The 27,624-nt window shown below is 43.3% G+C and overlaps 1 protein-coding gene across 2 annotated transcripts; it reads right to left on the bottom strand.

Moving 5' to 3' along the window:
• Positions 1-690: 690 nt before the first annotated feature.
• Positions 691-27,097, bottom strand: LOC115140246 (erlin-2). 2 transcript variants are annotated; one of them, XM_029678488.2, is made up of 12 exons: positions 27,005-27,097; positions 24,650-24,757; positions 24,218-24,299; positions 23,793-23,839; positions 23,602-23,663; positions 17,920-18,045; positions 17,188-17,261; positions 13,107-13,165; positions 9,801-9,892; positions 9,528-9,617; positions 2,428-2,507; positions 691-2,073 (listed from the first exon to the last, which is right to left on the bottom strand). In XM_029678488.2, the coding sequence occupies exons 2-12, from the start codon at positions 24,754-24,756 to the stop codon at positions 1,900-1,902; spliced, it is 993 nt and encodes a 330-aa protein (XP_029534348.1). In that variant the 5' UTR covers position 24,757; positions 27,005-27,097; the 3' UTR covers positions 691-1,899. The 2 variants fall into 2 exon arrangements, with proteins under 2 accessions (XP_029534348.1, XP_029534347.1); XM_029678487.2 differs by lacking the exon at positions 27,005-27,097 and adding an exon at positions 26,929-26,999.
• Between the last annotated feature and the right edge of the window lie 527 nt (positions 27,098-27,624).

The raw sequence follows: 27,624 nt of genomic DNA on the forward strand, positions 1-27,624 counted from the left end.
GAAAGATGATAGTGAAGTCATGGCACTTTAGTGTTACATATTATAAACAATAGGCTAATGCTGTTGGATGCAAAATCATTTCTTAATGGATACAATAAAGCCATCATCAAAATTATGGATTTAGGGCTCTATTCAATCTATATCGCAGCAGTTAAGTGTTACAGCGTGATTGAAATTTAAAGGCATGTTCCTGCATTAGTGGAGACTGCATTCACACTAAACGCTGCATATCAGCTCAATCTGAAATTACCTTTACATTACTATTGCGCAATCTGTAACTCTTCGGCGATACAGATTGAATAGAGCCATTACATTTTGAACGTTACACAAGTTGAGTCAAACATCTCTAAAATAAGAGTTCAATTTAACAGAGGATGCTTGAAAAATATGTTATCTAATGTTTATTTTCTGCAGGCCATGTCTTCAAGTATAAATTGGAGTTGTCTCCGTCATCAAACTTCTCATCTTCATAACTTCAGAAACAGTCCGTAACTTTGTGCAATAGTCTGAATGGCTGTGAATCTATCATCACAATTTACATAACATGAGCACATCTGAACTAGCCTTTCAATAGGCAGTGGTATGTAGCCGAATCCAATCAAGATTCAACATGTTTGTCTTTCTTCCTTGACAGATGTGAAAGGGCAATGTAAGAAAAAGTCAATGAAAACACCCACAGAAACGTCACTCTACAAAGGAAAACTAATTTTATTGTATAAATGACAAAATTATGGATTGCTCATTCACAATTTAATATCAGTGAGAGTGCAAAAACAGTTCCCTTCAAGTAATCAGTCAAGTCAACCTGAGCGAGTCTAAAACAGTTTATACAGGTAGTCACTCGCACGGCTAACGCAGAGCAAACCAGAGTTACATTAAGAGAACAGTTTTATAGATACACAGTACAAGAATCAAATGCCTCACAAACAAGTTTAGTTAAGCACTGGTGAAAAACATACAAATGATTAACCCCAAATGAGCTCTGTCTCCAACACTGAGGGTACCAGTGAGTGAAATGCAGAGTTAAAAAAGCTGATGCTGCATCTTTCATTTACAACCCCATTGAGATCATTACACCATTGAATCCATTACCAAATCCTTCCAATAAAGTAATTAGCTTTTGTTTGTTTTTCTGTGAAGAAATCACACTGTGACAACTCTATACAAGAGATAATGTACATGAGAGAAAAAATGCACAATTATGTGTTTAGTCAAGATCTGTTACATCTGTTGTTGTGATAAGACCCTGGCAAGATAGTAAAGATAGTAAGACAATTCTTATGGGAGAGAGGTCTGTATGAAGAAACAAGGTAATCCCAACATTTTAGTGATAAAATAATGAATCACACACAACTGTCTCTCTGTACACATCTCTTACACTTATTATGAGCTATGCAACACATAAAAGACGACCATCATTAGAAAATACAAGAAAGCGCTACCAAATGAAGTAACAATGGAAAAAAAACATACATCACACACTTGCATAAGTTCAGTTAATGTTTAAATGTCCCTGGTGCAAGAGGAAATTAGAAAAACAATACAATACAACACAAAAACAAAAAGTGATAATTCAGCCAACAGAAACAAACCACATTACGCTGTTACATTCAATATCTCTTTGTTTCGCCTACGGTCTTCTCAGGATAGTCTGTTGTAGAGCTAATAAAGCCTCCTGGTCCAGGTTTGCATCCCAAATGGCACCCTATTCCCTATATAGTGCACTACTTTTGACAGGAGCCCTATGGATAGTAGTGCACTATAGTAGTACACTATATAGGGAATAAGGTGCCATTTGGGATTCATAAAAACAAAAACAAAACCCAAGGCTCCTCTACCACCCCACTTTGTGCCTGGCCTTGGCCCAGCTCCAGCCCTAGAATGGGTCTCTCCTCTCCATCAGTCCAGGTCCAGGATCTGTTCAGCTAGGACGTCCATGGCAGCTGAGGCCTTAGATGTGCCTGGCCCAGAGTCAACAAACATCTGGGGGATCTCACTGCCAAAGTAGATCTTACTGTTAGCTGCTATGGCCTGGAACTTCATCAGCTGCAGGTACTCTGGCGTCAGCTTCAACTGGGAGGCAGAGAGAGATAGGAAAAGGAAAGATGAGGAGAAAGAGAGAGGAGAGGGGGAGAGAGAGGAAGAGGGGGCGGAGGGAGAGAAAGAGGGGTGAGACAGGGCATTGATGGATTCCTGGCTGTAGTGTGATGTTAGATTGTAGCCTGAGGGGCAGTGTGTTCTCTCTGACTGTTCCAGCTGCTCCCAATTCACTCCCTTCTACCTTCCCTTGGCTCTAACCCTCAGATATTTGTAGATCTGCATGGAGGAAGCAATATAGTGGGATTATGTAGACCCTTCAGATCTGCAAACATGGAAGGGTTAGGGCCAAGGGGAACCGTCCGTCTCCTCTCAATATGCTCCTCTCACCTTATTGGCCTCAGCGGCTCTTTGTGCTGTGTAGAACTCTGCATCGGCCCTGGCTCTCATCTTGGCCAGGAAAGCTCTGTCTGCAACCCAGGGGTTAGAGGTCAGAGACAAAGAGGAGTGGGTCAGAGAGGAGGCATCAGCATTAGCAGGGCTAAAGTGTAGAAAACAAATGTAGAAAAGAAGAATCCCTTGGGCTTTGGGAAATGCCAACACTAGTTCAAATGGAAACAGTCTGAGGAGACAGGAGGGAGCAGGAATATGTCTCAATCAGGGGTTCTTAAACTTTTTCAGCTCGAGACCCAATGAGCAATTGACCGTCCTCCCATGACCCAAATTGTCCTCATTCCAAGATGGCGTAGCAGTCAGACGTCTTTGTCCTTCGTCTTGTCGTGTCCCATGTATATATTTTTCTTCGCATATCTTTTTTATATTTTTCTAAACCTTAACTTCAAAATACTCTCCTGCAACCCACCTCAGCCAATGTGGTGTGGATCTGTTTTTTCTAAAGTATTTTTATTTACCTCGGAACCGGAATCCCCCAACATAAACTAGCCAGCTCACTAGCTGCTAGCAGTCATCAGCTAACCTTTAGCTCGGAAAACTCTCGCCAGTTTGTACAACGTGACTCAAACCGGACCAATTTTCTCTCCATATCCCCGGATTCCTACCGCAAGCTCTGAACCTTTTCACCTAGATCATAGCAGCTATCTAGCTGCAATCCGAGTGACAATTCCTGGCTAACGTCTGTCCCGAATCAAGCACCAATTAGCCTGGAGCTAGCCCATGCTAGGCCCAGTCTCCCGGCTAGCTGAAGAGGCCCATCAGCCAATCCTGGGCTACAATACCCGGACCCCTTCCACTGCCGGTACGGGGCACGGAACCCCACCGATCCTTCACGACTGGACTACCGATGTAACCTGCTCGAGGAAGTACTCAACTGCCCCTACGTCACGACATCCCCTGAATGCCTATCTGCTAGCCGCGGCCCGCTAGCTGTCTAGAGCATATTGGACTGTTAGCTGAATAGATCCATAGGCCAATTTCTTGGGCCACTATACTTATTTTGCCAATTGGACTTGGACCCCTCTACTACTCGGAACCCTAGCACGACTGGTCTATCAACGTCACCGCACGAGGAGGCTAAAACAGACTTTCCTCCATCGCGACGTCTCTCTAAGGTCCTTCTGCTAGCACCGGCCTGCTAGCTGTCTGAATCGCCATGTCTCCAGTCAGCCCAACCACTCACTGGACCCCTATGCTCACTCGGCTACGCATGCCTCTCCCTAATATTAACATGCCTTGTCCATTACTGTCCTGGTTAGTGATTACAGTCTTATTTCACTGTAGAGCCTCTAGCCCTGCTCAATATGCCTTAACCAACCATGTAGTTCCACCTCCCACATATGCGGTGACATTACCTGGTTTAAATGTCTCTAGAGACAATATCTCTCTCATCATTACTCAATGCCTAGGTTTACCTCCAATGTACTCACATCCTATCATATCTTTATCTGTACATTATGCCTTGAATCTATACTATCGCGCCCAGAAACCTGCTCCGTTTACTCTCTGTTCCGAATGTACTAGACGGCCAGTTCTGATAGCCCTTAGCCGTACCCTTATCCTACTCCTCCTCTGTTCCTCTGGTGATGTAGAGGTTAATCCAGGCCCTGCAGTGACTAGCTCCACTCCTACTCCCCAGGTGCTCTCATTTGTTGACTTCTGTAACCGTAAAAGCCGTGGTTTCATGCATGTTAACATTAGAAGCCTCCGCTCTAAGTTTGCTTTATTCACTGCTTTAGCACACTCTGCCAACCCGGATGGCCTAGCCGTGTCTGAATCCTGGTTTAGGAAGACCACCAAAAACCCTGAAATTTCTATCCCTAACTGTAATATTTCCCGACAAGATAGAACTGCCAAAGGGGGTGGTGTTGCAATCTACTGCAGAGAGAGTAAGACAGAACTCCACAGGTTATCGAGATTTGTGCCCAAACAATTTGAGCTTCTACTTTTAAAAATCCACCTTTCCAGAAGCAAATCTCTCACCATTGCCGCTTGCTATAGACCACCCTCTGCCCCAAACTGTGCCCTGGACACCATATGTGAATTGATTGCCCCCCATCTATCTTCAGAGCTCGTGCTGCTAAGTGATCTAAACTTTCATGAAATCACAAGTGCAATAAATCAAAATAAAGCTTAACTTGTTGTTAATCCAGCCAAGATGTCAGATTTCAAAAAGGCTTTACGGCAAAAGCAAACCATGCGATTATCTGAGGACAGCGTCCAGCACACAAATGCATAACAAATCATTTTCAACCAGGGAGTTGAGACACGAAAGTCAGAAATAGCGATATAATATATGCCTTACCTTTGAAGATCTTGTTCTGTTGGCACTCCAAAAGGTCTCAGTTACATTAAAAATGGTCCTTTTGTTCGATAAATTTCTTCTTTATATCCATAAAAACTCAGTTTAGATGGAGCTCTTCTGTCAAACCAGCCTGACACTCTAGATTGTTGACATCTAGTGGAAGCCCTAGGAACTGCAATCGGGCACGAAATCAGTCAGTGGTAGGGGGTGGTTTGTCCTCGGGGTTTCACCTGCCATTTCAGTTCTGTTATACTCACAGAAACTTTAGAGTGTTTTCTATCCAAATCTACCAATTACAGTGGGGCAAAAAAGTATTTAGTCAGCCACCAATTGTGCAAGTTCTCCCACTTAAAAAGATGAGAGAGGCCTGTCATTTTCATCATCGGTACACTTCAACTGTGACAGACAAAATGAGGAAAAAAATATCCAGAAAATCACATTGTAGGATTTTTAATGAATTTATTTGCAAATTATGGTGGAAAATAAGTATTTGGTCAATAACAAAAGTTTAATCTCGATACTTTGTTATATACCCTTTGTTGGCAATGACAGAGGTCAAACATTTTCTGTAAGTCTTCACAAGGTTTTCACACACTGTTGCTGGTATTTTGGCCCATTCCTCCATGCAGATCTCCTCTAGAGCAGTGATGTTTTGGGGCTGTTGCTGGGCAACATGGACTTTCAACTCCCTCCAAAGATTTTCTATGGGGTTGAGATCTGGAGACTGGCTAGGCCACTCCAGGACCTTGAAATGCTTCTTACGAAGCCACTCCTTCGTTGCCCGGGCGGTGTGTTTGGGATCATTGTCATGTTGAAAGACCCAGCCACGTTTCATCTTAAATGCCCTTGCTGATGGAAGGAGGTTTTCACTCAAAATCTCACGATACATGGCCCCATTCATTCTTTCCTTTACACGGATCAGTCGTCCTGGTCCCTTTGCAGAAAAACAGCCCCAAAGCATGATGTTTCCACCCCCATGCTTCACAGTAGGTATGGTGTTCTTTGGATGCAACTCAGCATTCTTTGTCCTCCAAACTCGACGAGTTGAGTTTTACCAAAAAGTTATATTTTGGTTTCATCTGACCATATAACATTCTCCCAATCTTCTTCTGGATCATCCAAATGTTCTCCAGCAAACTTCAGACGGGCCTGGACATGTACTGGCTTAAGCAGGGGGACACGTCTGGCACTGCAGGATTTGAGTCCCTGGCGGCGTAGTGTGTTACTGATGGTAGGCTTTGTTACTTTGGTCCCAGCTCTCTGCAGGTCATTTACTAGGTCCCCCGGTGTGGTTCTGAAATTTTTGCTCACCGTTCTTGTCATCATTTTGACCCCAAGGGGTGAGATCTTGCGTGGAGCCCCAGATTGAGGGAGATTATCAGTGGTCTTGTATGTCTTCCATTTCCTAATAATTGCTCCCACAGTTGATTTCTTCAAACCAACTTGCTTACCTATTGCAGATTCAGTCTTCCCAGCCTGGTGCAGGTCTACAATTTTGTTTCTGGCGTCCTTTGACAGCTCTTTGGTCTTGGCCATAGTGGAGTTTGGAGTGTGACTGTTTGAGGTTGTGGACAGGTGTCTTTTATACTGATAACAAGTTCAAACAGGTGCCATTAATACAGGTAACGAGTGGAGGACAGAGGAGCCTCTTAAAGAAGAAGTTACAGGTCTGTGAGAGCCAGAAATCTTGCTTATTTGTAGGTGACCAAATACTTATTTTCCACCATAATTTGCAAATAAATTCATTAAAAGTCCTACAATGTGATTTTCTGTATTTTCTTTTCTCATTATGTTGAAGTGTACCTATGATGAAAATTACAGGCCTCTCATCTTTTTAAGTGGGAGAACTTGCACAATTGGTGGCTGACTAAATACTTTTTTGCCCCACTGTATATGCATATCCTAGCTTCTGGGCCTGAGTAGCAGGCAGTTTACTTTGGGCATGCTTTTCATCCGGACGTCAAAATAACGCCCCCAACCAAAATAAGTTAACACTCCAGCCATCCTACAATCTAAGCTTGATGCCCTCAATCTCACACAAATGATAAATGAACCCACCAGGTACAACCCCAAATCCTGAAACACGGGCACCCTCACTTGCCCTCCAAAGACACCTCTGCTGTTTTCAACCAAGATCTCAGCGATCACTGCCTCATTTCCTGCATCCGTAATGGGTCTGCAGTCAAACGAACACCCCTCACCACTGTCAAACGCTCCCTAAAACACTTCAGCGAGCAGGCCTTTCTAATCGACCTGGCCCGGGTATCCTGGAAGGATATTGACCTCACCCTGTCAGTAGAGGATGCCTGGTTATTCTTTAAAAGTGCCTTCCTCACCATCTTAAATAAGCATGCCCCATTCAAAAAATGTTGAACCAGGAACAGATATAGCCTTTGGTTCTCTCCAGACCTGACTGCCCTTGACCAGCACAAACACATCCGGTGGCGTTCTGCATTAGCATCGAATTGCCCCCATGATATGCAACTTTTCAGGGAAGTTAGGAACCAATATACACAGGCAGTTGGAAAGCTAAGGCTAGCTTTTTTAAGCAGAAATTTGCATCCTGTAGCACAAACTCAAAAAAGTTATGTGACATTGTAAAGTCCATGGAGAATAAAAGCACCTCCTCCCAGCTGCCCACTGCACTGAGGCTAGGAAACACTGTCACCACCGATAAAATCACTATAATTGAGAATAAGCATTTTTCTACGGCTGGCCATGCTTTCCACCTGGCTACTTCTACCCAATCAACAGCCCTGCACCCTGTACAGCAACTCGCCCAAGCCTCCCCCATTTCTCCTTCACCCAAATCCAGATAGCTGATGTTCTGAAAGAGCTGCAAAATCTGGACCCCTACAAATCAGCCGGGCTAGACAATCTGCACCCTCTCTTTCTAAAATGATCTGTCGAAATTGTTGCAACCCCTATTACTAGCCTGTTCAACCTCTCTTTCGTATCGTCTGAGATTCCCAAAGATTGGAAAGCTGCCGCGGTCATCCCCTTCTTCGAAGGGGGAGACACTCTAGACCCAAACTGCTACAGACCTATATCTATCATACCCTGCCTTTCTAAGGTCTTCGAAAGCCAAGTTAACAAACAGATTACCGACCATTTCGAATCCCACCGTACCTTCTCCGTTATGCAATCTGGTATCAGAGCTGGTCATGGGTGCACCTTAGCCACGCTCAAGGTCCTAAATGATATCATAACCGCCATCGATAAGAGACATTACTGTGCAGCCGTAATCATCGACCTGGCCAAGGCTTTCGACTCCATCAATCATCACATTCTTATTGGCAGAATCAACAGCCTTGGTTTCTCAAATGACTGCCTCGCCTGGTTCACCAACTACTTCTCTGATAGAGTTCAGTGTGTCAAATCGGAGGGCCTGTTGTCCGGACCTCTGGCAGTCTCTATGGGGGTTCCACAGGGTTAAACTCACTTCTTTGTATACATCAATGATGTCGCTCTTGCTGCTGGTGATTCTCTGATCCACCTCTACGCAGACGACACCATTCTGTATACCTCTGGCCCTTCTTTGGACACTGTGTTAACTAACCTCCAGACGAGCTTCAATGCCATATAACTCTTTCCGTGGCCTCCAACTGCTCTTAAATGCAAGTAAAACTAAATGCATGCTCTTCAACCGATCGCTGCCCGCACGTCCAGCATCACTACTCTGGATGGTTCTGACTTAGAATATGTGGACAACTACAAATACCGAGGTGTCTGGTTAAACTGTAAACTCTCCTTCCAGACTCCTTCTGGCCCCCGCTTCATACTCGTCACCAAACCTACTGGCTCTAGGTCATCTCAGGTCGTCTCTGCTAGGTAAAGCCCCGCCTTATCTCTGCTCACTGGTCACCATAGCAGCACCCACCCGTAGCACGCACTCCAGCAGGTATATCTCACTGGTCACCCCCATAGCCAGTTCTTCCTTTGGCCGCCTTTCCTTCCAGTTCTCTGCTGCCAATGACTGGAATGAACTGCAAAAATGACTGAAGCTGGAGACTCATATCTCCCTCACAAGCTTTAAGCACCAGCTGTCAGGGCAGCTCACAGATCACTGCACCTGTAAATAGCCCATCCAACTACCTCATCCCCATACTGTATTTATCTTGCTACTTTGTACCCCAGTATCTCTACTTGCACATTCATCTTCTGCACATCTACCATTCCAGTGTTTAATTGCTATATTGTAATTACTTCGTCACCATAGCCTATTTATTGCCTCACCCCCCTTATCCTACCTCATTTGCACACACTGTATATAGACTTTTTCTACTGTATTATTGACTATGTTTGTTTATTCCATGTGTCGAACTGCTTTGCTTTATCTAGGACAGGTCTCAGTTTTAAATGAGAACTTGTTCTCAACTAGCGTACCTGTTTAAATAAAGGTGAAATAAAAATAAAAAATGAATTAGAAATATTGTGTAATTATAGATGTATTCTCCTAACTCACTTTTACATGCCCAGGTCCCACTTTGGGTCCCGACCCATAGTATAAGAAACCCTGTTTAAATGTATTTCACCTAAGCTCTGAGCTTCCACACTCAGTCAGTCAGTCAGTCCTCGGGGAACTGCTTTTTCTACCACCATGACTCAGAGCCAGAGCCAAGGACAAAAATGTAGAGCATCCTAAAAACCCTGTTGTATAAGCACACTATTTCACTGGCCAGTGGCATAATGATAAATATACAGGTAGTATAATTTTGCCAGATATACACACCTTCAATTTCAGAGATCGTTTTCTCTGTTTCTTTCTCCATGACTTTCTGGCTAAACTTGATTTCCGCCACTTGAGCCACCTTCTCTGCCTCTGTAGAGCACATGGAGACAGGAAATTAACCTTATATTCTGGGATTTTAGCGAGAAAACTGTCTGAATCCCTGTTAAAAATTATAATTTGTTTATAAAATGTCAGCGTTATTGTAAATGTCAGTTTAATATCTTGTCAGTGTAAATATAAGGTTATAGTGCGTTAGTGTCACCCATGACTCACCAATCACAGCCCTCTTTCGCTCTGTCTCCGCCTCCTTCTCCACCACCTTCTGAGTCTGAGCAGAAATCAGCAGCTTTGTCTTCTCGGCCTCCCTAAACCCACACACAAACAGAGATTACAGCGCGTGCCAACAGCCGGTTAACATCTTTCTCCAGTCCCACAACATGCAGTGGTTCTATAATTTCCTAGAATATCCTTTCCTAGGAAATATCCTAACCTTCTTTAGTGATAAGTATGGTGACTTTTGTGCAACAACATGTTAACTCAACACCATGAATAAACAGCATCAACATTCCATCACTAAAGTCTTCCAGATGTAAGTGGTGAGCAGACAGAGAGATGAACCAGCAGAGACAGTTCCACTTACTTTGGGTCTGCATCCCTATTCCCTATGTAGTGCACTGGTCAAAAGTAGTGCACTATTTAGGGAATACGGTGCAATTTGTGACACAGCCTAGGTCCGGGGAGAACATATATGGGTGATTCTACAGAAGTGGTGTAAATTGCTGTCTCACCCCCCCAAAAAAACTATAAAATGCATATGTTCTAATGCAAGGCAATAACAAACATATTGTTAAATTAATATAGTACAAAGGTATTGTTCATACATCTATTTCAATTGAAAGGTGGCTGTCCCAAACCATGACTACTAAACTTTAGCAATAAATGATTTGTATAATGTTCTTAACACTATAATTTCAATAGAACATACTGAGTTCTGTTATTACACTGAAAGATACTGATCTAATTGGTAGTTTAAAACATCTTTCTCTGAAAAATGCTGCCCCACTTTTGATATCACTACCAAAACACACGCTAAAAGATTGTAGAATGTGCCTTAAGCTACCACCCTACAAATACATTACATGACCAAAAGTATGTGGACACCTGCTCCTCAAACATCTCATTCCAAAATCATGGGCATTAATATGGAGTTGGTCCCACTTTGCTGCTATAACATTCTGGGAAGGCTTTCTACTAGATGTTGGAACATTGCTGCAGGGACTTGCTTCCATTCAGCCACAAGAGCATTAGTGAGGTTGGGCGATAAGGCCTGGCCCTCAGTCGGCGTTCCAATTCTTCCCAAAGGTGTTCGATGGGGTTGAGATCAGGGCTCTGTGCAGGCCAGTCAAGTTCTTCCACACCGATCTCGACAAACCACTTCTGTATGAATCTCGCTTTGTGCACAGGGGCATTGGCATATTGAAACAGGAAAAGGGCTTCCCCAAACTGTTGCCACAAAGTTGGAAGTTCAGAATTGTGTAGAGGACCACCATGTGGGTAGTGGACAAGTGCTCACTCCAGGATAAACTGGAGTATTGACATGCACAGCCAGCAAAGTTCCTCCAGCTCTTCAAGAGCCCAAACATTAACGTCTATTTGTCCAAAACATAGATGTCTATAATGTGCTATACTGTACTGTTCACTACTGTACTGTGCTCTACCGCACCCTATTCTAATGTACCCTACTGTACTTTACTCAAGTTTCTCACAATTGAAGGGACCACTTGAGACCACACAATTCTGTCTTTATTAACTTGTCATTGTCAACTCACTGGGTCTGGATCTTGGGACCCATGTCCTGGTATAAATATTGGTCTTGGCTCCTGGATATTATTTTAGTCTTGTTTACAAACCATAGGCAACCCAATTTGAAGACAATGCTCTCTGGTCATTGGCTGATCACTCCTAACCAATGTTACCTCAAAAAAAATTGCCACTGAGCAAATTTCAGGTCTGCTGAGCGCAAACTTGAACATTGTGAAAATTATGTGCAACTTCCAACATTTACTGTGAACACTGCGGCTGTACCCACTTTAAGTTGGCTTTAACAGTGGCCAAGTAGGTAACTGTGGCTATTTGATCATAATATATGCCTACCAGAGTGGCCTACCATCAAAAACAATGGAGAAAAATGCATCCCATAACATTTTAACAGCTCAAAATTCATAAGGCACTCGCACATCTGAGCTACCTTTTTTGCAGGTGCATGGTAACAGTTGGATAAGGTGATAAAAACGAGAAGGAACCTGCACACTGCTCTTGATAGTATCACTGATCTTTAATAAGCTTTACGTATCGGCCTCAAGGCCTTCGTCATTCAGCCTACAGTAGCAGCCAATGTGTGGTGTTAAATGCCTACATTCCATGAGACTTTTGGGGAAAAAAAACATGCAGAGCTTGACATTAACCTATTTATCTACTTGTCCTTCAGGGCTCATATTTCTTCTGAGTGGCAGTCCGAGGGGAGCTGCACACAGCTTAGAGGGAACATTTCCTCCACCCATAGGAATCCCCACCCGGTTGACTACTTTTACATGGTGGAAGCGCTCAATGATAATGTCCATCTAGAATCATTTATTTATCTCTATGATTGACACGACACCGAAACGCCTGTTATTTTGCCAAAATAAAGATTGGTAAAGTGAAAATTTAAACATCTATCAACAAGTTTTAGATTCATACAATCAACATTGAACATTTTCCAGAGAAAAGTATATATTTCTCTAAATTCAATTTAAAGGTTTTGAAAATCAGGTAAAAAATAAAATAAAAATTGTATGCAAATACAATTTAAGGTTGGGAATTCAGGTAAATATTTAAATATGCAATACAAACCGTGTGTGAGTAGTATACACACGGGCCACAAACACACAAATAAAGGCACAGTACAACAGTGGTGTGCAGAACGGCATCTCGGAACACACAACTCGTCGATCCTTGTCACGGATCGGCTATTGCAGCAGACGCCCACACCGGGTTCCACTCTTATCGAGAAGAAGTCTCCAGTGGGCACGCAATCACCTACACTGGACAATTGAGGAGTGGAAAAACATTGCCAGGTCCGATGAATTCTGTCTCATGTTGCATCATGCAGATGGCCGTCCATGGACCCATCCTGCATGGTGTCAACGGTACAGGCTGATGGCAGTGGTGTACCGCCGTCAAATCTGAAGCAACTGTGTGATGCCATCGCGTCAGCATGTACCAACACCCCTGTGGAACATTTCAAACTTGTGGAATCCATCCCCCGAAAAATTTGCGCTGTTCTGGAGGCAAAGGGGGGGGTCCGATCCGGTACTAGATGGGTGTACATAATAAACAGGCCGCTGAGTGTATGTCTACCAGACATACGTTGGAAGACATGTGTGCTGAAAGTTTGGGAGAAATATGATACAAATATGACTTTCTTTCCAACCCCCAATTTTTACCGCTTCTGTAGAACGACCCATATAAAGAACACACAGCAGGGGGTTCAGGGAACATGGAAAGTTTCAGTGTTCTACAGCCAAATTTTCTACTCACATCATCTCATAGTTCCTGCGAATGCTCTCAGGGATGTTGGGCTTCGTGACCCGGACCGCCTGTGGTAACGATTGCCAAACCACAAGTATGAAAAAGAGGGGAGACTTGAGATTATATCAAACATTCTTTTACTGTGGTAATAAGATGAATTATCATTACCAGATGATCATCTAGGCTAAGTTCCAATTGGCACTATATTGCCATTGTAGTGCACTACCTTTGAAGGGAATACATAGGGTGCCATTTGGGAGACAGCCTTGTAAAAACAAACACATTCCTCCTCCCCAAACTCCCTCTAAAGTGAACTGTACTGTAGTTTTATTATTTCCTGGTAGAACCTACAGTTGTTATTGTAGTTTCTTCTAGAGGATTTATGGGAAGAACCAGCTGAGTTTTTTTACCCAGTGGGACATTAACCCTTATTTTTACTTTTTAGCTTGAGCCTCAAATGAGCAACAAAAACAAACATCTCAGCTCTACAGGAATAGAAAGAAAAGACTGAAAGCATCTTAGCTCTAACAAGAATAGAGAGAAAATTGTCAAATCAAATGCTTTACAGGAATGAGCAGAGTTGGGGAAGGAAATGATTATTTCTCTCCGCGTCTGCCAGAATCTCGCTCTCCTTTTTGTCTGCCTGTATTTTCCCATGGTTCTCCAGTCCAGAAATTGCAACTATGGATGTGACAAATGTAACATTTTTCTTAATGTTTAAATTAGTCTTTGACAACAAAAAATTCCCAAAATGAAAATGAGACAGTCAGGGAGAATTGAAAATTCCCAAAACAATGAATTTAGAAGAATATATTTTGTTATTGTGTTTGAGCAAATTAGCCATTGCAAAATGATTAGAATTGCAGGAAACTTTCTCTAAAACAGAGTCATGATGTGGCCCTTTCTAGGTATAGATCGTGGCTTACCCCTCTCTCACTTTCTCCTACACCCAGGTTCTGTTATCTCAGGTCGTAAATTCCTGGCGGAGACTCTCTCCTTTGGCCACGCAGTATGGAGAGAGAGGGTTTCACAGTAGAACTTCTACTACATCACAGAATTTGAGAACTGAACAATATCCATATTTTGGATATTGTTTAAACGGTCGGTGGAGAAGCCAGCTACGACACTGTCCGTTTTATTTCATGTTTGTGACCTCATGAAAAACAATATAGCCACATTACCCTAACTCTGTTTATACCGGTTCCTCAGTTAAGAAATTTGCATCGAATTCTTGTATAAATTGAATGAGTAAAGATGAAACTATTTGTGAAATGATGTGATGTTAAACCTTTAACGGGAGAGAATTGTATTCCATTTAATGTTTGACTAAGTTATTGGCCCGCCCCCGTGAGCACAGACATGATCTGGTATCATGGAACAGCCCTTTCCTGTTGTTACGAATAAAACCCCCTCCAGAGGAAATCATCTTCAGACCACGCATACCTCGGTGCAAGCTGAGGTGGCACAGGTTTGAGTACCAAGACTAAGCAAACCCACAGCGTAAGCTGTGATTGCGAATAGTTATTGAATTCCTAACCATTGGCTACACGGCTGGAAATGGTTCATCTCTGAGACTATCGATCCCTACAGAATAAGTGCAAATCTTAGATACTAATTACTAGTCTGCAGCTAGAAATTATGTAAACCTGGGATGCGAATACCGACATCCGCCGAAACATCTATTCTATGAGAACATTTCTAAATGGTACTCTGAAGTATCCATTCTAACCACGAAAGACTTTGATCTTCAGGGAAAGAGAAAGAGAGACTCGGATGAACTTTACAGCAGACAGACCGGATTTCAACAGAGATCACATAGGCGTAAATATATATTGATTGCAATTATTCCCGAATGAGTGAGTGTTCATGTGCAAAGGATTAGCATTTCAATTAATATAGTTATCAACTGTGTGTAGTGATCCTTTTGTCTTTCCCGCTCTCAGTCCACACCCACTTCCCTTTATCCACCAAGCCCGTCATATCGGCTTAGCCCACTAAGGAATCTTCCCTATCATTTGTTAGTAATATATCTGTTTGTTTATGCATTTCTGTGATTATTTAGTTAGTTAGTTAGTAAATAAATGGTTATGCCAATTGGTGTATGAATGATTCATAGTAAAGGCTGGGTTTGTGCAGATAACCAACAATTTACGACGTTTGGAATGAGACTAACGTGAAGTAAAGAATAATGAATTAATAGAAGACTAATTGATCAGATATTAAAATATCTGAAGAGTTATATTCGGAAAATTATAACTTTGTTATGAAGATTTTCTTTGGTGCCCCGACTTCCTAGTTAATTACATTTACATGATTAGTTTAATCACAAATAATAATTACAGAGAATTGATTTGATAAAATAACAGTCTTCACTTTTAATGATGCCAAAGACACGACAACAACATTTTCTCTCAGCTGCATGGCAAAATGTGCAGGATTGCACAAAATTTGCTATAAAACTGCAAAAATGTTTCTCAGCTGCATGGAGAAATTTGAAGAATTGCACAAAAGTGGCTTGAAAATGTAAACCTCTACACCGCCAAAATGTGGGCCTCTAGACTTTTCTGAAATTAAGCTGTGCCAGTGGGCTGACCCTGCCACGCCCCCCGGTACACCCACCACCTAAGCCCCTTTTTGATCCAGAAAAAACACTGCTTTACAGTCCATACAGGAGCTTGTTGCAGCCCACTCATCACCTGACATTCATCATCACAATATCAGATTTTTGGCATGGCTAAATTTCAGATAAAATGTTGTGTGGCCTCAGTCGAGCAGTGAATTCAACTACAAAGAACAGGGAGGTTTTCCAATGCCTTGCAAAGAAGGGCATCTATTGATAGATGGGTAAAAAAAAAAAAAAACAGACATTGAATATCCCTTTAAGCATGGTGAAGTTATTAATTACACTTTGGATGGCGTATCAATACAGTCACTTCAAAGACACAGGCGTCCTTCCTAACTCAGTTGCCGGAGAGGAAGGAAACCGCTCAGGGATTTCACAATGAGGCCAATGGTTACTTTAAAACAGTTACAGAGTTTAATGGCTGTGATAGGAGAAAACTGAGGATGGATCAACAACATTGTAGTTATTCCACAATACTAACCTTAATGACAGAGTGAAAAGATGGAAGCCTGTACACATTAAAAATATTCCAAAACATGCATCCTGTTTGCAATAAGGCACTAAAGTAAACCTTCAAAAAATGTGGCAAAGAAATGAACATTATGTCTTGAACACAAAGCTGTATGTTTCGGGTAAATCCAACACAACACATCACTGAGTACCACGCTTCGTATTTTCAACTATGGTGGTGGCTGCATCATGCTATGGTTTTGCTGGTCATCGGCAGGGACTAGGGTGTTTTTTTAAGGTAAAAATAAATGGAATAGAGCTAAGCACAGGTAAAATCCTAGAGGAAAACCTGGTTCAGTCCGCTTTCCAACCGCCACTGGGAGACAAATTCACCTTTCAGCTGGACAATAACCTAAATTACTAGGCCAAATATACACTGTAGTTGCTTACCAAGACCATGTTGAATGTTCTTGAGTGGCCTAGTTACTGTTTTGACTTAAAATCAGCTTGAGAATGTATGGCAAGACTTGAAAATGGCTGTCTAGCAATGATCAGCAACTAACCTAACAGAGCTTGAAGAATTTATATTTTACAAATGTTCGAATTTTTGATAGTGTATTTTGTGTAGATTGTTGACAAAATTACAATGAAATATTTTAATCACACCTTGTAACACAACAAAATGTGGAAAAAGTCAAGGTGGTGAATACTTTCTGAAGGCACTATACATATATTTAAATAAACATGGATTAATTAACAATATTTGTACTGGTATGCAAGAATTCCCTAAGACTAGTTTCTCCCGCCTCCCATGTCTCTCCCTCCCGCCTCCCATGTCTCTCCCTCCCGCCTCCCATGTCTCTCCCTCACGCCTCCCATGTCTCTCCCTCACGCCTCCCATGTCTCTCCCTCACGCCTCCCATGTCTCTCCCTCACGCCTCCCATGTCTCTCCCTCACGCCTCCCATGTCTCTCCCTCACGCCTCCCATGTCTCTCCCTCCCAGTCAGTTTCAGTACCTGTATGATCAGTCCAGGAGCCATGCTGGTCAGATCTTCTTGTAAGGTCAGCTTCAGGTTCTCATCTATCTGGTCTGAGGACACACACACAACAGGGTTAGAGGATATACCATGGAGACAGAGGCTGCCATTTGTGATACCCACTATAGCATGTGTAGGTTGTAAGCCCATAATAGAGCTAACTGGCTAGCTACTACTGTTAGCTAGCCAGATAGACAGGAAGAATTGTACCTAGCTACCCATGAAGAATTGACAGCTGCCTTGGATACCATTGGTTTTAGATCATTTTTGACTGTTATACTATCTAGTTAGTGACATTATTCAGATTCACATATCTAGCTGATAATTATGAAGTAAAACGTTTGCTTTGTGTATATCTTGTTTTGTCTCTATTGCCATTGTCCTGTCTAGAAGAAGGAAGGTTCAGTGAATGGGTAAGTCAATAGGGCTAACTGGCTAGCTAGCTAGCGACCCACAAAGAATTGTTAGCTAGCTACCCACAAAGAATTGACATCTACCTTGGATAACATTGGGGAGATGCAGCGTGAGGTAATACAGTAGGGGGAGTGCGAGTGCTTCTCAAATTAAATGTTTTATGCGTTCTCCACAACCTCGTCCTCACAAGTAACTCAACAGAATGTCCTCGGAGAATGCAATTGGAGCATGGTAGTATGCATATTGAGAAACACCCTTTTAACGAATATTCTAGAACTGCCTATAGTTTACACTTACCGAACAAGCCGATGTAGACCTCCTGAAGAGAATGGACGCTGCAGAACTGGTTGAGCTCATGGTGAACCTTATTGAATATTAGGGCCTTGTCGTAATCCGCTGTGAAGTTCTTCACTATATCATACACTGTAGAGGAGAGAACAAAGAGTTGCTGTGAAGTTCTTCACTATATCATACACTGTAGAGGAGAGAACAAAGAGTTGCTGTGAAGTTCTTCACTATATCATACACTGTAGAGGAGAGGAGAGAACAAAGAGTTGCTGTGAAGTTCTTCACTATATCATACACTGTAGAGGAGAGGAGAGAACAAAGAGTTGCTGTGAAGTTCTTCACTATATCATACACTGTAGAGGAGAGGAGAGAACAAAGAGTTGCTGTGAAGTTCTTCACTATATCATACACTGTAGAGGAGAGGAGAGAACAAAGAGTTGCTGTGAAGTTCTTCACTATATCATACACTGTAGAGGAGAGGAGAGAACAAAGAGTTGCTGTGAAGTTCTTCACTATATCATACACTGTAGAGGAGAGAACAAAGAGTTGCTGTGAAGTTCCTCATTATATCATACACTGTAGAGGAGAGGAGAGAACAAAGAGTTGCTGTGAAGTTCTTCACTATATCATACACTGTAGAGGAGAGGAGAGAACAAAGAGTTGCTGTGAAGTTCTTCACTATATCATACACTGTAGAGGAGAGGAGAGAACAAAGAGTTGCTGTGAAATTCCTTATTATATCATACACTGTAGAGGAGAGGAGAGAACAAAGAGTTGCTGTGAAGTTCTTCACTATATCATACACTGTAGAGGAGAGGAGAGAACAAAGAGTTGCTGTGAAGTTCTTCACTATATCATACACTGTAGAGGAGAGGAGAGAACAAAGAGTTGCTGTGAAGTTCCTCATTATATCATACACTGTAGAGGAGAGGAGAGAAAGAGTTGCTGTGAAGTTCCTCATTATATCATACACTGTAGAGGAGAGAACAAAGAGTTGCTGTGAAGTTCTTCACTATATCATACACTATAGAGGAGAGGAGAGAACAAAGAGTTGCTGTGAAGTTCTTCACTATATCATACACTGTAGAGGAGAGGAGAGAACAAAGAGTTGCTGTGAAGTTCTTCACTATATCATACACTGTAGAGGAGAGGAGAGAACAAAGAGTTGCTGTGAAGTTCTTCACTATATCATACACTGTAGAGGAGAGGAGAGAACAAAGAGTTGCTGTGAAGTTCCTCATTATATCATACACTGCAGAGAGCAGAGAAAGACGTGTGACTACATTAAGTAAGTAATAGTGGCTACCGTAAATAACCCACTGGGTACACAGTGTTTGAATAAACACTGTTTCAACATAATTTGTCAACGTTTTGTGACGTGGAATCAACGTGTAAAATACATTGGATTTGAAAAAAGTAATCAACCAGTACCCCATTTCATCTAATTTCAACCAGTGTTGAGGGACATCCTTTATTTCTGGCTAATATTTATTAGGTACCCTTCACGAAAATGGTATTCTCCTACAGACAGTGAGTCACGTGGCCGCTTGCTGTATAAAGCAGACCAACAGGCATACAGGCATTCCGTTACTGTTTGACTGAAAGTTAGAATGGGCAAAACTAGTGACCTAAGTGACTTTGAGCATTGTATTATCGCCGGTGCCAGGCTCGCCGGCTTCAGTATCTCAGAAACGTCCGGCATCCTGGGCTTTTCACGCACAACAGTGTCTAAATGTTTACCGAGAATGGCGCGACCAACAAAAAACATCCAGCCGGAGATTGGCAAGAATTGTGTAAGCTAACAGGCGGGCCCACAAACAGACAAATAATGGTGCAGTGCAACAGTGGTGTGCAGAACGGCATCTCAACTCTGATATTTGGTTGAGATGGAGACGAGAATCCAACATATTAATAACTTGTAGATTAAATTTTTAAATCAACCAACCATCCATCATATACAAGGCTATATCCAAAAGGAAAAAGTGTATTAATATAATGAACTTGGCATCCTATTTATAGGATTAATGGTAACTACTTCTAAACTTCCAGAGATCCAATCAACCATGAATGAATGATAGTATACCTAGCTACACAATTCAATTATGTTGTCCTTTGCTGGGCAAATTAGATGTCAAAGTAGCCTACATAAAGACCATCTGTCTGCATTGACCATGCAGACTGAACGAAAGTGTCTCGTGGATAAGCAACAATAAATGCGCTCCTTGAGTGACCGGGTGGGACTAAGTCTGTGTGGAAAGCGGCGTGGAGAGAGAGCGCGATGACTCAAGTAGCGGAGTAAACTATAGAAATGGACTTTACACACAGCGTATCACATTTAACAAGCCAAACATTCAAATACCGTTATAGAAGGTAAAGTAAAAACTCAAAATGGTCCATGCATCAATACAGGTATATAGTAAAATACGGTATACAGCAAAGCCCTATTTCACTAACAGAAAAAGTGATTCACTAAAGAGTTGTTTTATTTTACTAAAACAGTTAAAATGTCCAATGAAGAGTTATAACTCAAAATCAAATCATTTCTGGTAACAATTAACGACCTTACTGTGATTGTTTTCAATTAGAATTGTAAAACGGACAAAAAAACAGAAGCTATCTGCATTTATGTCAAAATTGAGTTATCGACACCAGCTTCGAATGCCGATAGATAGGCCTAGGTTCTCTCGCCCCCCCCTCCCCTCTCTCACCAGTTATGTTTCCTTGAGAGACATCTCTTGTTTTGTATCGTTCTATGTTCTTTAATATTAAACTCACTAACTGCCCCTGCTTGCTGACTCCGTGTCAACGTTACCGAATACTGCCTCACTGAATGGAAGCAGCAGTTAATCAGGACTTGTCCCAGATGGTCAACGAACAGGGACAACCACTTCGCCAACACTACGACCAGCTGGCACATCTGGGGATGCCTATGGATGAGGCCTTCCTCGTTCTTCAACGTCTCTAAATTTCCCGAGGGGCATCAACCCAATGAGACAGCACCCCAGCCCAGCCAACCGTCCACCCAGGTCAGCGATGTCCGTTTGTCCCTCCCGGACAAATATGACGGGACTCCTTCCAAATGCCGTGGCTTCCTGCTCCAGTGCTCCCTCTTTCACTCATCAGATGGGAGCCCCCACCACGGAGAGGTCCAAGGTTGCCACGGTTATTTCCCTGCTGACCAAACAGGCATTGGAGTGGAATACGGCCTTCTGGGAGAGAGGCGGAGCTGGGTTCCTATGGGGGGGGTTCATGGCTCTGTTCAGGGGGGTCTTCGACCATCCACCGGAGGGCAGAGAGGGGGGGTGAGCATCTACTCCAACTACGGCAGGATGGCCAGACCACGGCGGAGTAGGCACTTATCTTTCGGACAGTGGCAGCATCCATGGCTCCTCAATCTATTCAGAAGAGGATTGCGCGAAGAGGTCCAGACGGAGTTGGTGTGCCGACAATCTAACCTTGGACACACTCATCTCGATGGATAACCTTCTTCGGGAGCGTCGGCACCCCAATCGCCTCTCTCCCTCCTTCGTTGACTGTCAAGAGCCTGAAACCATGGAGGTAGGGGCCACACACCTCCCCGCATCTGAGCGACGCCGTCGGAGACAGTTAGGGCTCTATCCCCATTGCGGCCAGGAGGGGCACAAGCTTCAACGGTGTCCGGTACGTTCCAACATGGAATCGACGAGAGCAGAAGGACGGCCCGTGATCATCTGTCTCCTGGGTTAGGCGCGAGTACTCCATCATCATCATCACTTTCCACCAAACCTTTTTTAGTATCCATTTCACTAGCTGGCTGTCTCATCTATTGTTTCTACAGCTCTAGTGGATTCCGGTGCCGCAGGGAATTTTATTGACCAGGCCCTTGCCTCCTCCCTGCACATCACCTCATACCTGCTCTTCTCTCCGTTTGCGGCCCAAGCGTTGGAAATGCAACCATTGGGATCCAGCACTGTTACACACGTCACAGCTCCACTCACCCTCACTGTGGGAACCAAGCACCAGGAAAGCCTTTCCTTCCTCATCACCCACGCACAAAGTCATACTTGGCCTCCTGTGGCTCCAACTCTATAATCCCACCATCTCCTGGTCAGAGAGGAGGATTACTGCCGGGGGACCAAGATGTCAGAGCCCTGCTTTCCTGCACCCTGTGGTTCCACGTCCGTGGAGGGCTCTGTGAGTGTACGCCAGCCCATCAATCGGTCCTCCCGTATCGTTGGATGCGTGTTTTGGGAAGTAGATGTGGACATCCGCCAGGCTCTGGAGAGGGTACCCACTCCTGCCACCTGCTCTCCGGAGCGCATCTAAGTCCCCACGGGGGTCAGAGATTGGTTGCTGACCTGGGCACACACATCCCTCGCCGCTGGACACCCGCACCACTCAATCCCTTTCTGAGAAATACTGGTGACTCACTTTGGCCCAGGATATCGCACACTATTTCAACTCATGTTCAGTATGTACTCAATCTAAATCTTCCCGACACACTCCAGCAGGAAAGTTCCTTCCCTCTCCTGTGCCTCAGCATCCCTGGTCTCATCTGTCCATTGATTTTGTCACTGATCTCCCCTCCGCTGATGGTTTCACTCCCATTTTGGTGGTTGTGGACAGATTCTTCAAATCATGCCGTTTTATCCCTCTCTCTGGTCTCCCTACCGCTCTCCAGGTCGCTGAGGCACTGTTCCAGCAGGTCTTCCGGCACTATGGCCTTCTGGAGGATATCGTCTCCTATCATGGCCCCCAATTCACATCATGTGTATGAAGGCCTTCATGGAGAAGCGGATCGCCACCGCAGTGAGGCTCCCGTGTCCATCCTGGTGATCACGTCTGGCTCTCCACCAGGAACTTCCGCTCTGCCTACCCTGTAAGAAGTGGAGTCCCCAGTTTGTGGGGCTGTTCAAGGTCCTCGGAAGGGTCAATGAGGTAACTTAGATTACTACTCCCATCTAACTACCGGATCTCACCATCTTTTCATGTTTCCCTCCTCAGGCTCCTGGTCCCCTGGCTGATGACATCCCCCACGACACCCCTCGGTCTCCCTTGGACATTGAGGGGAGCCCCGTCTATGCCGTCAGATCACTCCTGGACTAACAACGCCGTGGGGGGTCGGCTCCAGTACCTGGTGGACTGGGAAGTGTGCGGTCCAGACGAGCTGCCAGGACTGGTGGTAAGTAGACCGGCGACGTCGAGCGGGAGTAGACGTGACAGTTCCCCATCTCCGGCGCTCGCTAACCACCGGTCCTGGCAACCCATCTCTACGCACACCTGCATCTCATCATCAGTCACACCTCATTTTGCTATCAGGCAGTATTGTTTTTGTTTCCTTGTCAGATGTTTCTAATTTTGTATCGTTCTATGTTCGTTAATATTAAAGTCACTAACTGCACCTGTTTCCTGCGTTGACGTTACAGGGACGCACTGGGAGACCCAAACCGTTGCTGACAGGTGATGTCACTAGGCAGGCCAAAACTCACACCAAAACAGGCCATCATCAGGGTTTGGCCGGTGTAGGCCGTCATTGTAAATAAGAATTTGTTCTTAACTGACTTGCCTAGTTAAATAAAAAATAAAAATAAGATCAGTTTTGAGTTGTGGTGAGAGAGATTAAACTTGAGCACATAGTAAAATTGAAATAAAACTGTTATTTGATTTTTTAAAATCTGCTCCACCTTTTGATTTATTGGCAAATGACTTTACCTGCTGAGGGTACGAGGTAGTTCACCACTTCTATCCGGTCAAAGTAAATCATCACTCCACCACTGAAATAAATAAAAACAGAATGTGTAACAACGCATACATGCAATAAATCCACAAGAATGGAGATAAAAGTAGCCGGTATTTTTTTTGCATCCATCAAGTTTATTTTGGGAAGAGACAGACAACCCTACCCCGTTCCACACGGTACATTCTTCACTTCATCTGTCTGTAGAGTGGTCTACAAAGATAGAAATAAAGAGAAGGTATTCAACATTCAAAAAGCCATTACTTCCACAGGGCTCAATTTGAATAAAACCTGCATTCTATTATTTACACAGTAGTTCCTTTTTCCAAGGTCAAATAACTTCACAGACTGGTCTTGGGCACAGTATAAAAACCTAAATGTAAACTTCCCTCACATGTATACTGTCACTTTCCAGAAAAAGTGTGTGGGCTTGGGGCGATGTTTGTAAACAAACACACAAAGACACTACTTAGCATAAACATTGAAGTCCAGCCTCAGTCTTTGTACAACTACATTTGAACCTAAACCCCTCACTCCCAGTCAGACCAGCCATGCAGAGGGCCTGTTCCTGAGAAGGGTCTGTTGTCTCACCTGCACAGACTTGAAATGAGTGATGAAGGGCATCATGAGGTGGAAGCCAGGGCTACTGGTGGTGGTCAGGAGAGCTCCTCCTCTGTGGAACACACACATGATCACATCACAAGGAAATGAAAAGAATCACATCAGAGCCAAATGTCAATCAAAGTGGTTCTGATGTAGTATGCAACCACAATTGCAAATGTTAGTTGTAAATGTGAGAGGAGACTGGAGAATTTGCTGGACTGATCTTAAGTTCAATACGAAATAATATTAGCCCTGTTTCTATATCACACTACAGATATCATCTTAGTTTAGCGCTGGTATGAAGTATGTGTGCAGTGCACTGCAAGGTGAACTGATGCATGCCTCCAGAAACCAAAATGCATTAATAGACAGTAAGCCTCACAGTAGACATAACAATGACTAGCCTAATATCTAACTGACCTGTAGTAAACTCCAGTGTGTCCCTCCTCAATCTTGTGCACAGAAGAGAAGAGAGCAGCACCTCCAATTGCACAGATTATTGAGGCTATGGCACCCAACTGTGCCATCCTGGGAAGAAGAAGGACAAACAATGAGTTTCAAAAGGATCAACATACACAATGTTGGACATAGGGGACAGATGAATGAAATAAGCCTATAAGCCTAGCCTATATAACAAGTAGGCTAGAATAAGGCTTTCATAACAATCAAATTGTAGCAAATAGAGTTACCTTGCAAGCTCTGGATATTAGCTAGAACAGTTGAATAGAATCAACCAGTGCCTTCTATACTAAACAAAAATATAAACACACCATGTAAAGTGTTAGCCCCATATTTCATGAGGTGATATAGAAGAACTCATAAATGTTCCATACGCACAAAGTTTATTTCTCATAAATATTGTGCACCTGTTAGTGAGCATTTCTCCTTTGCCAAGATAATCCATCCACATGACAGGTATGGGATATCAACAAGCTGATTAAACAGCATGATCATTACACAGGTGCACCTTGTGCTGTGGACAATAAAATACCACCCTAAAATGTGCAGTTGTGTCACAGAGCACAATGCCACAGATGTCTCACGCCAGCCCACGACCTCTAACATCTGAGACCAGCCACTTGGACAGCTGATGAAACTGTGTGTTTGCACAACCAAAGAATTTCTGCACAAACTGTCTCAGGGTAGCTCAGCTGCGTGCTGGACGTCCTCACTAGTATCTTGACCTGACTGCAGTTCGGCCTTGTAAATCCCAGTTTCAACTGTACTGGGCAAATAGCAGACATTATGTATGACATCATGTGGGCAAGACGTTTGCTAAGGTCAACATTGTGAACAGAGTTCCCAATGGTGGCGGTGGGATTATGGTATGGGCAGGCATAAGCTAAAGACAACGAACACAAATGCATTTTATTGATGGCAATTAGAATGCACAGAGATACCGTGACAAGATCCTGAGGCACCATTGTGGTGCCACTCATCCACCGCTATCACCTCATGTTTCAGCATGATAATGCCCAATGTCGCAAGGATCTGTACACAATTCCTGGAAACTGAAAATGTCCCAGTTCATGGCCATACTCACCAGACATGTCACCCATTGATCATGTAGACGATACTCTAGATTGATGTGTATGACAGCGTGCACCAGACATGTCACCCATTGATCATGTAGACGATACTCTAGATTGATGTGTATGACAGCGTGTTCCACTTCCAGACAATATCTAGGAACTTCGCACAGCCATTAAAGAGGAGTGGGACAACATTCCACAGGCCACAATCAACAGCCCGATCAACTCTATGCGAAGGAGATCTGTCGCGCTGCATGAGGCAAATGCTGGGATGTGTCACGCTGCATGAGGCAAATGGTCAAACCAGATACTGACTGGTTTTCTAATCCACTCCCCTACTTAAAAAAAAGATATATGCGACCAACAGATGCATATCTGTATTCCCAGTCATGTGAAATCCATAGATTAGCCCCTAATTAATTTATGATTCCTTAGATGAACTGTAAATATTTGAAATGGTTGCATGTTGCGTTTATATTTTTGTTCAGTGTATTTCGAAATAAGCTATAGCCATTTAAACATTAGGCCGGAATCAATCACAGGTATTAACAACATATGTGATATCCAGGCACAGGGCAGGCATATTGTTGTCAAGCTAAACTCCTCTGTCAGGAAGAAGAAGCTTAGCTGAGACATCAACAAGGACTGACCTTGTAGCGTTTTAAGAGGATTGTCCAAGACAGGGCGTGATAAAAAAAACCTCTCCCGGCTGCCTTACCTCATAAGAATCCTAACAACTGCAGCCAGCTCAAACTTCCTAACTTAGTGTGTAGTTAGCTATACAATACCTCCAAATAAGACCGCTAAACAAACCTCAAGTCAAGCAATGACAGGAAGCAGACTTTTGATACCAGGAGGTCGTGAACCTTTTTGTTGCACGTGTAGGATCAGTATCTTTGGTTCCACTTTCTAACATGGAGAAGTTGATTAGCTTTGAGTTGACAGAATACTAACAGCAAACCATGAATCGCCCAGTATTGGACGTACTCATACACCCCTCTCCAGCAAGAGAAGATTAAATAAGCCAACTACGTAACAAGCAACCGTTTTGGCTTTTTAGCAAGCTATGCTAGCTACTTTAGCTACCTAGCTGCTAACGTTAACCTAGGCTACGCTCGATTTCAAACACGGGAACGGTCACATCCACTGACACAATATTTCACTCACATTGTTGTCATTGTAGATACTTGATAGGTACGTTAAACCCCATTGACAAAAGTGTTCTAGAAATCCGTACGATTACCTGTAGTATTATCACTCGAGATTCCTCCTCCACCGACAAAAATAAGCAAACACCTGCTACCAGGCTCACTTCCGCATTTTACGTCATACGTCTTCAGTTGGACGTTCTTCAACGAGGAAATATCCCACAAGACCAACAGAGGGGGACAACGAGTATCATAGAAAGCTAATTATTCTGAAGTTGATTCTGTGAAAAATTATATTTATGTTCATTTTGACACTGATATTATCCATTTACATAGGAGGACTGATAGGTAAATTGCTACCCCTTGGCTTAAGTGATACTTGAGTGACTAGACTAGCGAGCAGAGTTGCTTTTATATTAATGTAACATGTTAGGAACATATTTGGTCAGTGTTTCACAGGGGATCATAATTACTGGGGAACATGTTATTGTATAAAAGCACCCCTTAGTCCTGTGCGTATATGAGAGTGTTGAGGTTTTAATGGATGCAGGGTTGGTGGCGGCATGCACCTATAACATTTGTTTGCGGACCGCCATAATACCAAAGAAGGAGAAGTGGTGCGCCGATGGGAGCTTTGTATCAGAAGGCCTTGTGTGGGTAGAAGCCAATTTATGCTTGATCCAAAAATATGCTTGTAGCTTGCCGTATGGATGGT

Source organism: Oncorhynchus nerka, linkage group LG13 (assembly GCF_034236695.1).
Source record: "Oncorhynchus nerka isolate Pitt River linkage group LG13, Oner_Uvic_2.0, whole genome shotgun sequence".
Taxonomy (NCBI): Eukaryota; Metazoa; Chordata; class Actinopteri; order Salmoniformes; family Salmonidae; genus Oncorhynchus; species Oncorhynchus nerka.

What these genes read in the sequence shown, in the direction of transcription:
- LOC115140246 (XM_029678487.2), bottom strand. An exon ending in GCGAAAGAGGGCTGTGATTG is followed by an intron (nt 9,618 to 9,800) that starts GTGAGTCATGGG and finishes TGTGCTCTACAG; the next exon opens with AGGCAGAGAAGGTGGCTCAA. An exon ending in AACGATCTCTGAAATTGAAG is followed by an intron (nt 2,508 to 9,527) that starts GTGTGTATATCT and finishes CCTGGGTTGCAG; the next exon opens with ACAGAGCTTTCCTGGCCAAG.